The 13,226-nt window shown below is 55.0% G+C and overlaps 1 protein-coding gene across 1 annotated transcript in view; it reads right to left on the bottom strand.

The window, feature by feature from the left end:
- Positions 1–728: 728 nt before the first annotated feature.
- The window catches only part of LAMB3 (laminin subunit beta 3), a 41,974-nt gene continuing 29,476 nt past the window's right edge, over positions 729–13,226 (bottom strand). The window contains exons 14-23 of the mRNA XM_081223806.1: positions 12,301–12,679; positions 10,940–11,100; positions 10,619–10,839; positions 10,140–10,337; positions 9,674–9,818; positions 5,798–6,005; positions 5,253–5,394; positions 4,699–4,875; positions 3,834–3,987; positions 729–1,238 (exon numbers count right to left, since the gene is read on the bottom strand). Of these exons, the coding sequence (XP_081079932.1) occupies positions 1,102–1,238; positions 3,834–3,987; positions 4,699–4,875; positions 5,253–5,394; positions 5,798–6,005; positions 9,674–9,818; positions 10,140–10,337; positions 10,619–10,839; positions 10,940–11,100; positions 12,301–12,679 (1,922 nt within the window). The 3' untranslated portion in view covers positions 729–1,101. The remainder of the gene's footprint in view (positions 1,239–3,833; positions 3,988–4,698; positions 4,876–5,252; positions 5,395–5,797; positions 6,006–9,673; positions 9,819–10,139; positions 10,338–10,618; positions 10,840–10,939; positions 11,101–12,300; positions 12,680–13,226) is intronic.

The following is a 13,226-nucleotide window of genomic DNA, read 5'->3' on the forward strand; positions in this document are numbered from 1 at the left end:
GAAGCCATCCTCCTAATGCCTGTAATAGATGAACTTGGGTTTGAGGCCTAGCTCTGCCCTGCCTGCCACATCTGTGACCTACGGGGAGTCACTGAACCTTCTGTGCCTTGGTTTCCTCACTTGGGGACAACAGTGCCACCTACATCATGAGATAATGCAGATGATGTATCTAGCATAGAACTCAATAAATAATTACTCTGATCAATAAAGACCAAGAAGTTCATGTAGATAAAATGTTAGCACAGTGTCTGGGCCACAGTTAGCACACAAACGTTTGTGCCATTTCCATATTTTCAGCACACACATTCACACATACACACACACACATCCATTTACAGCTTCTTTCTGAGATCTCTAGAGACACAGAGTCTGGTCTTAGTTCTGCCTCTAGGAGCTGTGTGATTTTGAACAGCTTGCTTCCCGTCTCTGGATTTCTACATTTCCTTCTGTAAACGAGAAACTGTATAGTTGTTCAGAGGTGAAAACGCCTCCTCTGGTCTCTCAAGTATAGAGTCCATCAGTTCCTGGAGCAAAGGGGTCCCGTCTCCCTAAGTCTAGGTGATGAGTCGCTAGACTGAGCAGAGTGGGGGCAGCCTATTCTTCACCCACCACCAGGCCTTGGGCTTGAGCAGAGGATCACCCAGGAACCCCAGATGGGAGACAGAAACAAATGAGAAATGTTTACTTCACAGGGAGACAGACTATTTCCCCTCTTTGAAACTCCAGGCTCCTTTCTATAGATTTTTATTGGGCTTTCCACTTGTACATCATTTTTAGTTATGTTTCTGTGTTGGTCCAGGATTCAGCCTCAACGGAGAATGAAGGGCAAGGACACTGCCCAGCCAAGCGCCCTCCACTTGAGAGCTCCCGGTTACAATGATGTGGCCCGCATCCACCATCTCTGTCCCTCAACGGTAGTTGTCCCCTCAGCCCAGGCTCAGCTGAAGCCCAGAGTAATCCTAACAACTGCACACCAGGGTGGTCCAGGCTGTACTTTAGGCTGCATAAAATTTTCCTGCAGCTGGAAAGTATTCCAAGCCAGTCTGGCCCCCAGAAGCAAAGAGGGCAGGTGAGCAGGGCCACAGGCTGGACGCTGGCACATCACCTGCAGGTGGCGTAGTAGAGCACGCGCCCGTTGATGTGGTTCCGGATCTGCTCCACGTGCTTCTCCAGCCCCGTCAGGTCCGCCGAGCGAAGCATGATGGCCTGGCTCCCCCGAAGCAGCTCCGACTCCATGTCTGAGGGAAGATGGAACAGCAGGGGGAGGAAGACGAGCTGGTGAGACACCTGAAGACTCCCAACCCTTCCTTCTCCTCCCACCCACGTGGACACAGCATCTGCGGGAGAAATCACTTCCACCTTGAGGGAGTCTGGCCCCTAAGGCAGCTCTCTCCAGCCTCAGGCCTCTCCAGCCCCCAGCCCACTCTTAGAGAAACATGGCAGGGGCCAGACCCAGGAAGCCCTTACCCCAAGGATCCTCTGCCTCTACTCTTGTCCTCTGCTGTAGGCAGAGTTGTCCCAAGCTGATGAGGGAGGCCATTGGCACCAAGATTAGACACCCGCTATGTTGGACCCAGACAGCTGCCATCCCACCAATGATTCCTCAGGTGGGCACCAGGGCAAAAGAGCTGGGTGGCCAGAATTCCTCCCCATTGTCTCTCCCCAGAAATGTCACTCCAGATAAATCTAATCCTCCCCCCCTGGTCCATTCCACATACCACCACCCGATTATGTGTGGAGGATATGAAGGACTCTAAAGTGATCGAGTCCAGCCTGTCCCCCCTGTCATCCTAGGCAGGAGCCCCCTGTACCACATTCATGAGAGCTGGTACCCAGCCTCAGCCTGAACTTTCCAGGAATAGGGCCAGGGGGCACTGTCTCACAAGGCTCCAACTTTAGGCAGTTCTGCTTGTTAAAAAGTCTTTTCGTTAAGCCAGAATCTGAGCACACCTTGCTGCCACCCAGTTGGCCCAGGTCTGTCTCCTGGGGTGTAGGGATCTATTCTTTCTGTTTCCCACATGGCAGTCCTTCACATGTCTGAGGCCCCATCTTCCCCAGATGAAACAGCCCTAGTTCCTTCATCCACTCCTCATCTGATATAATCACCAGGCCTTCCCTACCTCCCAACCCTGGCCACCCTCCCTCTCAAGTGTGTGGGTTCGTCAATGTCCCTTTTGAAGGTGTAGTAGCCTCCATTGAACTCGATCTCACCTGGGAGATCAGCAGAGAGTAACAGGGTTATTAACATTCTGACATTCAGCCAGTGGGTTCCCACATGGACCTATGGGTTAATAAAATACTGAAATTTTTACAGTTGCTGTTCTGTTCCCCGACCCCCGTCCCCAGAGGCTCCTTAAGCATGCTCCTGCCCATAACCCTGCAATTAAAGGTAAACTCCTGCAAGCAGGTAAATGCTTGCTTTAATGCTACAACCTGAGCCTTTCTGGCTGGTAGGTGCAGGACACACCAGTTACTAAATATTTTTACTATCATCCTTGAGCCATTACTCCGCTTGTCTTGGCTGCTTTGCAGTTATTAGCTCTTTTGGAAGGAGCAAGGCACTTCTGACTTACATCAAGCTTACAGTTACTCAAAACTCTTGGGTCTTTTTCGGGTGAGTAACAACTCATACGTGTTTATCACTAACCGGTTATAAAGTGTTTAGCTACATTATCCACTGAGAAGCCAGACCTCACCTGAGCAATACTTGTGAGTTTAGGTCCAAACAAGGCCAGAGTGAGAGAGAATTTTTCTCCTTACTTAATTTTATCCTGTTAGTTTCAGCCCATCCTTTTAGACTTCTGAGACTGCCTTAGAACGCTGGTTCTGTTATCTAGTGTATTAACTACCAGTCATCCTCAGATTTGATTAGCAAATTCTTTATCTTCATACAAGACACTGATGGCCAGGGCCAGGGCGTGCACTGACCCAGCCCTGGACTCCTCCATCTAGGTCAGTTCTTCTCGCCTCCCGCTTCAGTTGTGGCCGGCCATAGCCACTGTCCACCTGCCAGCCCGCCCTTCTCCATAGTGTCCATCTAGCTAGCCAAACAGATTTTTGTCAAAAGCTTTCTCTAAAATTCAAAGAGGCTCTGGCTTTGTCCTTCACAGGGCAGTGACCCCATCATCACATCTCAGAGACTGAGCCTGGAAATCTCTGTTCTCCTTTCCAAGGAACCTCGGAACCCTTCCGAAAGCTTCTTTCATTGTGGTTTGCCGTATTCAAAACCCTTGGATGGTTACCTACTGCCTCCAGGGCTGAGTCTACCCACCTCCTCCTGGCATCGGGGCCGGCCACGTGGACCAGCCACACTGGCTCCATGCTACTTCTCTCCCACCTGTTCTCTCCTCATCCACCCTCCTCTCCAGTTGCGTGGTCCCGCCTCCATCCTCAGAATATGTCTTGATGTTCCTCCTCACAGCCTCTTCCAGGCTTATACATCCTCCCAGGCCCACCTCAAATCTTATCTTTTTTGAACATTACCTTCCCTGAACATTTCTCTCTGACGTTATTTATCCTCTGAGCCCCTAGAGCTCCTATTATTCGGGCTTTTATCACAGTCCTCCTTGTGCTATTAAATACAGTTTCATGAAGCTGGTGGCCAATAGGAAAAATGGATTGCGAGCCTCTTGAGGGCAGGCCTCGTCTTTGTGAACATGTCCACACGCCTCAAAGCCACATTATATGCCTTGTACTTACTAGGTGCTCAGGAAATCCCTATTGATCTCACTGCCTTAGCACTGCTAGCTCCAAACATTAGGCCTCAGAAACCCTGGGTTGGGAGCAGCCTTCAGGGATGCCCTGAAGTCCAAGCCCCTGGACCACTCCCTCACCTTTCATCCTGTCCATCATCTCCATGGTTTCCCCAAACAGTTCCTCCGCCTCCATCTTGATGCTCAGGATCCGGCTGCCCTGCTTGCCCAGCATGGGGCTCTGACCCAACCGGTCCTTCAACTCAGCATATTTTTGCTTTATTCTCTCAAATCCCTGAAAAAGGAAGAACAGTCTCCACATCATCATCATCCAAAGTCCTAAAGGCCTTTGGCTAAAGGACTTGATGTAACTCAAATCAGCACACAGAGATGAGGTGCCTCCTGATATCCCCAAGGGGTTGATTCTGCCTATAAAAGCCCCTGGGCCACAAGCCATACCTTAACTTCTGTATTTCCCTCCCTTCATCTGCAGTGCCAGTGCAGGGCCAGGTATACAGTTGTCACTTAATAGTATGCTTGGCAGCTTGGCCATTGTGCCAGGACCACCAGTACCCTGGAGACACTGAAACTGGCTCTTCGACCTTCTCTCTGATCTAAGTCTGACAGTGATGGGGCTCAGGCTGGGCTAAGTCAAGAGTTTCTGTCTGGGCTGGATAACCATGACAGGGGACAAGCTCTGGCTCAGGTGTCAAGAGACCTCCTTTGTAGATGAGCTTTAGGTCTGGACAGAGTCACCACTTCATCTGTGGAAGGAGAGGGATTGGGCTGGCTGTTTCCAGCATCCCTGAACCAGCTCCACCAAAGGCAGCCAGAGGGAGAATTCAGATGCCTGGCCAGGTGTGCCTTAACCCTGAAACCCCGGCTTGATATTTCAGAATAACTGTTACTCAAAGTGCTTTGGAACCCATGGTCTTATAAAGTGTACAGAGTCCTGTCCTGCTCCCGCGGGCCATGCTTGCTTGGGCTAACTCTGCCCTCTAGGTACCTCCTGGGCACTCAGTGCCTGCTTGCTGGCCTCCTCTGCCAGCTGCTGGGCCTGGGCTGCCTGCGCCCGCTGCTGCCTGGCCTGGCGGCTGAGCTCCTCCATCCGTGCTCGGAAGCCACCCAGCTGCTCCATCAGGCCGGTCACCAGTCTTTCCGCTGGCCCCAGCACCTGCTGAACCTTTGTGGAAAAAGAGACCTGGAGTTTGGGGTGGGTCTCATAGGCAGTGACCTTCATTCTTCTCTCCTCCAACTCATCAGGTCACAAAAACTCTCTACAAGCAGGACATCACTATCACCACCACCCCAATCCTCTATCTGCCCCCGGCATCCAGGCCTCCCCGTTCTCCAGCTCAGCTGACCACCCCCCGCCCACTCCTGCAGCAGCCACGAGAGCAGAAAACCAAAGGCTCGAAGCCAGGCTCAAGGCTCCTAGGCTCCCTTCTTCAGGGCTCCAGCTCAGTTTCCACCCGGGTCACTTCCTGGCATCTTCTAGGCCTTGTGCCTGAGTCTGAATGTTCATTCCCACAAGTGGGGGAAGGAAGCCATAATGCCTACCTCAGCAACCCTGTCTTGGATAAGCTGAAGGGAGCGGCGGGTGCCTTGCATGGTGTCCTGGGCCTCCTGCAGTGCCAGCGTGCCCTGTCGCAGGTTCCCCAGCACATCCTCTACCTGGCCCTCCACTGTGTGGGCTCGGCTCCTGGGGCCAGGGGAATGGAAGGGTGGGGGGTGGAATGGGTGCACAGTGAATGAAGAGATGTGGGATCCAATTCACTCCCCAGTCCAGAGAATATCCTTTCCAGCCAAGATAAGAAGCCAAGTATTAACTCAGTAGCTTTTCCATCCCAGGACCCCACCGAGCAGGTTGTCTGAGGCAGCCTTTGGGGACAGTTTCCAATAAGGAAGAAGGGGCTGTGCCGAGTAAAGTTTCAGCTGGATGCGGTGTATCACTTCACCATCCCCCACCACAGTAAGCACCTCCTCCTGTCTCCCAGCCCTCGGCACCCCTCTGACTTGCAGACATTCCTCTCTTGCTTCCGGCAACAGTTCGGGGGCAAAACCCCAGCCCGATCCTGGGAGAAGTTCAGGGCCCAGGGCCACACCTGGCCTGCTCAGCCTCAGCCTGGAGCCTGCGAGCCCGAGCGATGTCCTGCTTGGTCTGAGAAAGCACCAGGTCCACGTTGGGGAGCCTGGCTGCGATGGCCTGGATCTCATTCATCTTCCGCAGGACTGTGACAGAGTCTGTGGGCAGCCACAGGGCCAGCACGGCCTCACTGACCTCCTGGATGGTGGCTATGTCAGTGTCAGGGTCTGGAAGACAAACCATCCATCGGAATGGGGGAGCTCAGCCACCTCCCCAAAGATCAGAGGCCATCTCCAGGCTGAGCAGCACCCGTGGGCAGCACCTGCATGCCATCTCTGCCCGGGCTGCCCAAGGAGCTGCCGGTCCCTCCCAGGCACACTCAGGCACCCTGCTCTGAGAATTTCCGGGCTCGCTGCCGCGGGAGGATGGCTGTCAGCACAGCTGTGGCAACTAAGTGGCACCACAGGAAGCTGCAGGCTGGGGAGAAGGAGGTGGTACCAGGCAGCTGGTACTGAACAATGCGTGGAGCACAGATACAATCAGCCCTGAAGTGGGGAGACCAGCCAGGGACTGGAACTGCTTCCTTGGCAATAAGAACCCTTCCACGTGCCCCTCCTCTGGGGCAGAGTGCTTGCTTTTGCAAAGGCAGGTCAAGGTTACCTGGGCTTTGCTCACATGTCACCTTCTGAGAGGGGCCAGCCCAGGCCACCCAATCTAGGATCGCAACCTCTACCCTCTGCCAACACTCCTTATCCTACTCATCAGCTTTATCTTTCTCCCTAACATGTATCGCCACCCACGTGCTGGACACTTAACTCATTTATTGGATTTTCTGTCATTTCCCCACTAGAATGTAAACAACGTGAGGACTGGGACTGGCTTTCATCCACAGCTATAGCCCAGCCCCTAGCACAGTGCATGGCACTTGGAGGCACTCTCTTTGTACATTGAATGAATGATTGAAGGGGCTCCAGTCTCAGGGCTCTTCTTTACTATTCAAGCAAACTGGGACAAGTCAACTGGCTTCGTTGAGCTCAGTTTCCTGATCTGTGAAATGGGAATCACAATGCCCAACCTCAAGGGATGATATGAAACAATCAGTTCAGCAGGAATTTCACAATCCAACTCTGGGTCAGAGAGTAAGGTCAGAAGTACAGAGATGGCATCTCCTCCCCATGGTCACTTTTACAGATTCCACTGGTACTGACATAGTAGGGAAGGGGGCAACCCTCCACCCAGATAGTTTGCCCTGGGACTTAACTCTTCTGGGGCCCACCCAGCCTTACTCTGCAATCAAAAGTTTCCTCACCAGCTGGCTACACAGGTCCTAGACCCAGTCTCCTCCCCATGCCAGGTGGAAGGACATTCCTGGAAGGTGGAAACCATGCCTCTTTATTGCTATGTCCTTTGGGGGCCAGGGTAGCACACCACAGGAGCTCAAGGCATAGCTGTGGCTAAGTTTAATGAAGTGGGCTTTTCCGCAATTACAAGCTTTCACAAGGACCTCCCCATAGAGACAACCAACCTCTCACCTAACCCAGAGTCCTACTCTCAACGCAGCTTATATGTGCCTTCCCTAGAAAGCCTCTTCCGGCAAGCACACCCTCACCTAGCACCTGCCCTTCTTTGTTCTGCTTCACTTCAGCTGCACCCATGGGCTTTGTCTGAGTTACACTCAGTTTCATGGGCTTCTGAGTCTCAGGGTGGGCTCAGCAAACATTCACTGCTCCGAGCTGCAGGATGTGGGGAGCTGAGACTGCAAAGTCAGATTGGACTTGGTCCTTGCCCTCATGGAGCTTGAAATCTAGTGGGACAAGGAAGCACAACCCTGAGTGACGGGGGTAAGCTCAGGGTGCTAGGACGGCTGTTACAGGGGCACCTAACCCAGTCTGACAGGTCCAGGAAAGCTTCCTGGAGAATGAGATACCCAGGGGATCCTTAGAGGGTGTGTAGGAATTAGCCAGGTCGGGAGGGGTGGGGCAGGGCAGGGGAGACAATGCAGGGAGAGGACAAACATTAGCGAAGGCAAAGAAGCAAGATGGGTGGTGGGGCGCTGGGAGGTGGTCCATCTCATAACGCAATAATCTAGAGTGTGGACTCCGGAGTGAGAAGAGCCCTACCCGTACTCCCTCCAAGCTGGATGCTTTTAGGCAGGTTTCGTAACCTCCCTGTATCTGGATTCCTCACGTGCAAAGTGGTAGGCAGTCGGGATTAAATAATGTGAAGCACTTAGAACAGTGCCTGGCACTTAGTAAGAACTCAGTAAACCTGACCTATTATTTTTGTCACTTCCTTTGATGACCTGAGAAAGATGGTGTCTCCTCCCTCCTCCACCAGCCTTCCACTCTCCCGCCCTCGCTGTGACCCTGCGTGCCCACAGCAGCTGGTACCCATGCTTCCTGCAGCAGGACTCTGGACCTTAGAATCCACAGCCATGGAGACTGTAAGAATTGTCCCAGGTCCCTCCCAGGGGCCAGGCCTCTCTCAGGCCCTGCTCCTTCTGTCTGCCCCTCATCCTGTCCAAGGACTCAACCTGAGACACAAGCATAACTGAGGGGACAGCAGGGACCCCGCAGCCCGGCCACTCCCTGCCCATTCATTGGAGCCCACACTGCACCCCAAGGACAGGCTTCCTATCCCACCACCCCCTAGCTGGGGTTGATGCAGGATGGGGGGCCACCTAGCCTGCCTTACTCGGCTTCACTCAGGGCAAGTCTTCCTTATTTGTGAGTCCCATCCCCAAACTCTGGCCTGTCCCTGCTTCTCTCCAACCTGCCACCTGCACCCAGGAGGGGGCTCTGGCCTCTTGAAGCAAAGGCACCGCAATAGTAGCCGGAAGAACGACTGTCATTACACCAGGCCGTCAGCTCATGTTAACTGGGCTCCCAGCCAAGCAAATTCCCTGGCAGGGACCAGAAATTTAATAATAACAGTTCATATTCCTGAGGCATCTTTAATTTTTCAAAACACATTTTACATCAGTTGCTTGACACGCGGAATAAACTTAAATACTATCATCCCCGTTGGCAGAAGCGAAAGATGAGGCAGAGAGGAAAACAACTTGCCCAAAGTCCCACAGATTTCCTGAGTCCTGTCCAGGGACCTTCCCACTCCCCAGGTGGCAAGGGAGGAGATCAGGTTCATTTATTCATTCAGTCAACATAGGGTGCTTTTCTGGGCCTGGACTTATGCTAAGTGCCAGGGACACAGTGAATAAGACAGACAGCCATCCCCGCCCTCTTGGAGTTTAAGAGTCCAGTGGGGAGACAAACATTACACTTGTAGACACGTGAGCTCAACAACCACAGGCTCGGAGTACAGCAGTGAAGGTGAGACTCCAGAGGGAATATGGGGGAGGGGGATGACCAGATGGGGTGGTCAGAAAAGACCCCCTGAGGGAGACAGTTAAACTCAGACCTGGAGGGCAAGAATCAGCAGCCTTAGAGAGAGCATCCCAGGCAGAGGAACAGCAAGAGCCTCCGAGGCTGGCAAGAGCCTGGCCTGTTCAAAGACAGTTTGTGAGCAACGTGGAGAGGATACAGGCCATACCCAGGAGGTAACAGAGGCCATGGTAAGGAGCTGAGAGTTTATCCCAAGAACAAGGGAAAGCCAGTGAAGGATTTTAGGCATGAGTGGGATGTGACCCCGCTTACACATTTTTCAAAGATGTTTCAGACTGTTCTGCTGAGAACGGGCTAGGAGGGAGCAGAAAGGAGGTGGGGGGTCACCTAGAGGCCGTGCAGCCATCCAGGTGAGGGATGGGGGCTGGTCCAGGGGTATAGAGACCAGGGAAGGAAGTAGCTGACTGACGAATGGGATGAGGGACAGGGAATGGGGCACTGAGAACAGGCAGAAGTCAAAACATCAGCCCAGGGAAAGGTGAAGACCAGCTCACCTGAGAGGAAGTCCCGGACCTGCTGGATGAGGAGCCGCGTGCGTGTGACGTCTTCCTCCATCTGGGAGCGGCTGGTGCTCACCTGCATCTCCAGGCTCTGAGCATCTGACTGCACCTGCAAGGTGGCTTCCTCGGCTGCCCTGATCTGCTGACACAAACACTATGGGTCAGCAGTGATTAAAGCCCCAAGAGGGCCCCTCAGCAGCCCCCGAGGATTCTGGAGGCACCTGCTACCCAAGATCTCCCTAGGAAACTTTCGTAACTAGCTTGGTTTGGCCCCAGAAGAAATAATGTGAAAACACTGGCCTCAAGCTCTATCTCTCACTTGCTGTAGGGCCACGGGAAAGTCACCTGACGTCTCTGGGCTTTTGACTCCTGGCTGCGAAATGGGAGCTCTGACTTGCTCAGGGGTTCTGTCCCCTCTGCCTCCTCCACCACAGGCCCACCCCACCTCAGCCACACCTACCATCTGCCGGGTCTGCTGGAGCTGGGTGTTGAAGCCCCGCAGCTGCTCGGCTACCTGCCCTGCCGTGCGGAAGGCCCCGCCTGCCCTGGGGAGAGCACCCCTGCAGTGGGAGCCACAGGCCGTGCCGTTGTCTCGGGGACACAGCTCCCCAGGGCATGCTTCCGGGGTGCAAGCCATCTCCCTGCGGCCCCCACAGAGCTGTGGAGAGATGGGGACATCAGAGGGGATCCCCAAGCCTCCTCAGTGATCACTCCCCTCCCACACCTGGGAAACAAGCAGCCAGACATCTCCACGGCAACTTGGGCACCAGAAACTTGTTTCCTTGGTAACTGCTGAACACACTACGTGGGGTCAAGGGTCGGGATGGGCGGGGGTGTGGGAGGTCCACATGGCCCCAGGGGGGAATGTGGAGCAACAGTCGGTGAGTGACAAACTGGGGCAGGGGGCCTCTGGAAGTGGGGCTCCATGACAGGAGTCACCTTGTTGGCGGTGGGTGTCAGATCAGGCAAGGAAGCCATCTGCAGCCTTAGGGCTGCGAGCTGGGGGCCACCGGCGCCTCCTGCCTCTCCCAGCTGCTGCTCCAGCCTCTCTGCCTCTCTCCGGCTGTCCCTGAGCTGCAGCAGCCAGCGGGAACTGTCCGCGACCTGCTGAGCAGCCTGGGATGACCGCTGGTGGGCCGCGGTCAGCATCCGGAAGGCTCCTGTGGGAAGAAGAGAGGGAACCAAGCTGACCCTGGAGCCGGAGGCCTGGAGACGGAGATGAAGCCTGGCCCAGCATGGTGTCTGTGTACCCCTCCTCACCTGAAGGATCGGCACTGCTTATTTTTTCAAACTGTTCCCTCTTGCTCTGATACATAACGAGGAGGCGATTGAAGCTTCTGTCCAGATTCTCCAGGTCTCCCGGGAGGGACAAGGTCTCCTGCTCTAGGGGCAGATCCACCTGCAGGCCCTGGAGAGTCTGCCTGAAGTGGGAGAGAAGCTTCCACTAAAATACAGGAGGAGGGCTTCCTCCCTAGAGCCAGCCATCCCCTCGGAGAAATCGCTACTGAGTCAGGAAAAAGAGACGCCGTCAGCAAAAGCCACAGAAGGCAGCCTCCGCAGGCTGGAGAGCATCCTGCTGGGCAAAAGCTAGCACAACCTCCCTCCACCCCTATGCAGGCAGATCCATAAAAATCTCTCCCTCCTTGGCGTGTGTGACCCTAACAGTCCCGGCTTTCCTCCACCTCCCCACGTCGGCTTCCACAAGGAGCATCCCCTGAGCCCCTCCTCCTCCTCTGCTGCCTACAGGCCGACATCAGCCACCACCTGTACCCCAGGCTCCCAAGTCTCTCTTCTGCAGCCCACACCTCCCCACGGAGCTCCTGTAGCTGCGGCCCACTGGTGGTCTCCACTTGAAGGGGGTCACCTGCCCTGACCCACCACGGCTGAGCTTTCAGATGTCCCTCCCTCCCAGGCCCTTTGCAGCTCCACCCACCACCATTCCCTCCACCAGCCTCGCATTCTCCATGGCTGGGCTTTGCTCAGCGCGGACCGTCCTTCTGGAAAGCCCCGCCAGGCCTGCACACCCAGCCCACCAACCGCCTGCGGACTCCCTACTCAGTGCTGAGACCAAGGTCAATGGCACACCTAGATGGCTCAGGCCCTCACAGTCAGCAAGTGCTCAGGGAAAGCAAACTCATGAAAACTTCAGAACGAAACCTCACTGAGAAGGCACCTCTGCTGGTAGGAGGGGACCGTGGGTGGGACTGCTCCCATTCCAAAGGCAAACGCACGTTATTTTTAGAGCCCTGCCTCTCAGATGCCCTCCACAAGGTTGACTAATGCAGAGCTGACTCTCCCACGGGCGGCACCGGGGACATGAAAGAACTCAGGACTTGGGCTCGTGCCTGTGCTCCCGGTGCCCCGCTCTGCCTCTCGGTGGCCACGTGACTCTATCATGTCACCTATCTGTGCCTGTTTCCTCATCCGCAAAATGCAAGGAATAACACCCACCTACGCCAACCTCCCAGGACTGCCGTGATAGTGAAAAGAGAGGCGTCTGTGAGAAGCCTTGGTAGACGGTAAAGGGCTGTAACCGACGTAAGGAAGGACCAGTGTGCCCCTATGTGGACCCACGTGGAGTTGTTCTTCTGCCACGTGGCTCGGCAGGGAGAGGGAATGACCTGATGGAGACGATGGCATTGGCCACCTGGGCCACCTCCTGCTCCGTGACCGAGGCGCCGCCGAGGATGGCTTGGATCTGCTCCAGCTTGTTCTTTGTGTCCAGCATCCGGGACGCCAGGCCGCGGTCCTCCAAGCCCGGCCCGGGCCGCAGGCTGGTGGTGGCATTGCGGAGGCTGCCGAGGCGGAGGGCCCACTCCCGGAGGCCGGCGTCGTAGGTCTGGAAGCAGGGGTGGCAGGCCACACACACCGGGTAGCGGTCACAGTAGCCTCGCTGGCACTGGTCGCAGCGTGGCCCGGTCGAGCCAGGGCGGCAGAGACAGCGGCCCGAGGCCTTGTCGCAGCCTGGTCCCTCCGTTCCCCGGAAGTCACAGTCACAGGCTAAGGCGGGAGAAATGATAGTCAGAGGCCGGGGGGTCAGGAAGATCAGGTGTTTGGTGGGGAAAGCCCAAAGAGGAGGTCTGACCTCAGGGTCTTTCACACTTAGAGTAAGACTGTCAAGGCCAGAATGAAATCATGGTAATGACAGCAAGCCCTTACGTAGCACCTCCGACGTGCCAGGCACTGTTCTGAGCCTCACTCACCAGGCACACGCTAACGTTTCTGACCCTCACCACACACCCTGTGGCAGAGTTAACACGCTTATTTTCCCATTCTCACAGATGAAGCATCTGAGGCAGTGTGCCCCTTGCCCAGATGAGGAAGCTGAGGCCTGAAGAGGAGGAGCAACTCCTCCTGAGGTCACAGAGCTGAGAACAGACCTGGGTCTGCGTGCCCTTGTCACTACTTGTCAAACTGACTCCCCCTCAGGACTCACTTTCTCCATCTATGAAGAGGGAGAGGAGGACGTTTCCTGCAGATGGCTTCTGGGAAATGGTTTCTCAGGGAAGTGGGAAGCAAAGCAGCCCTCCTGTCATGCGCACATAGG

This window comes from Mesoplodon bidens (assembly GCF_964165515.1).
Source record: "Mesoplodon bidens genome assembly, chromosome: 2".
Taxonomy (NCBI): Eukaryota; Metazoa; Chordata; class Mammalia; order Artiodactyla; family Ziphiidae; genus Mesoplodon; species Mesoplodon bidens.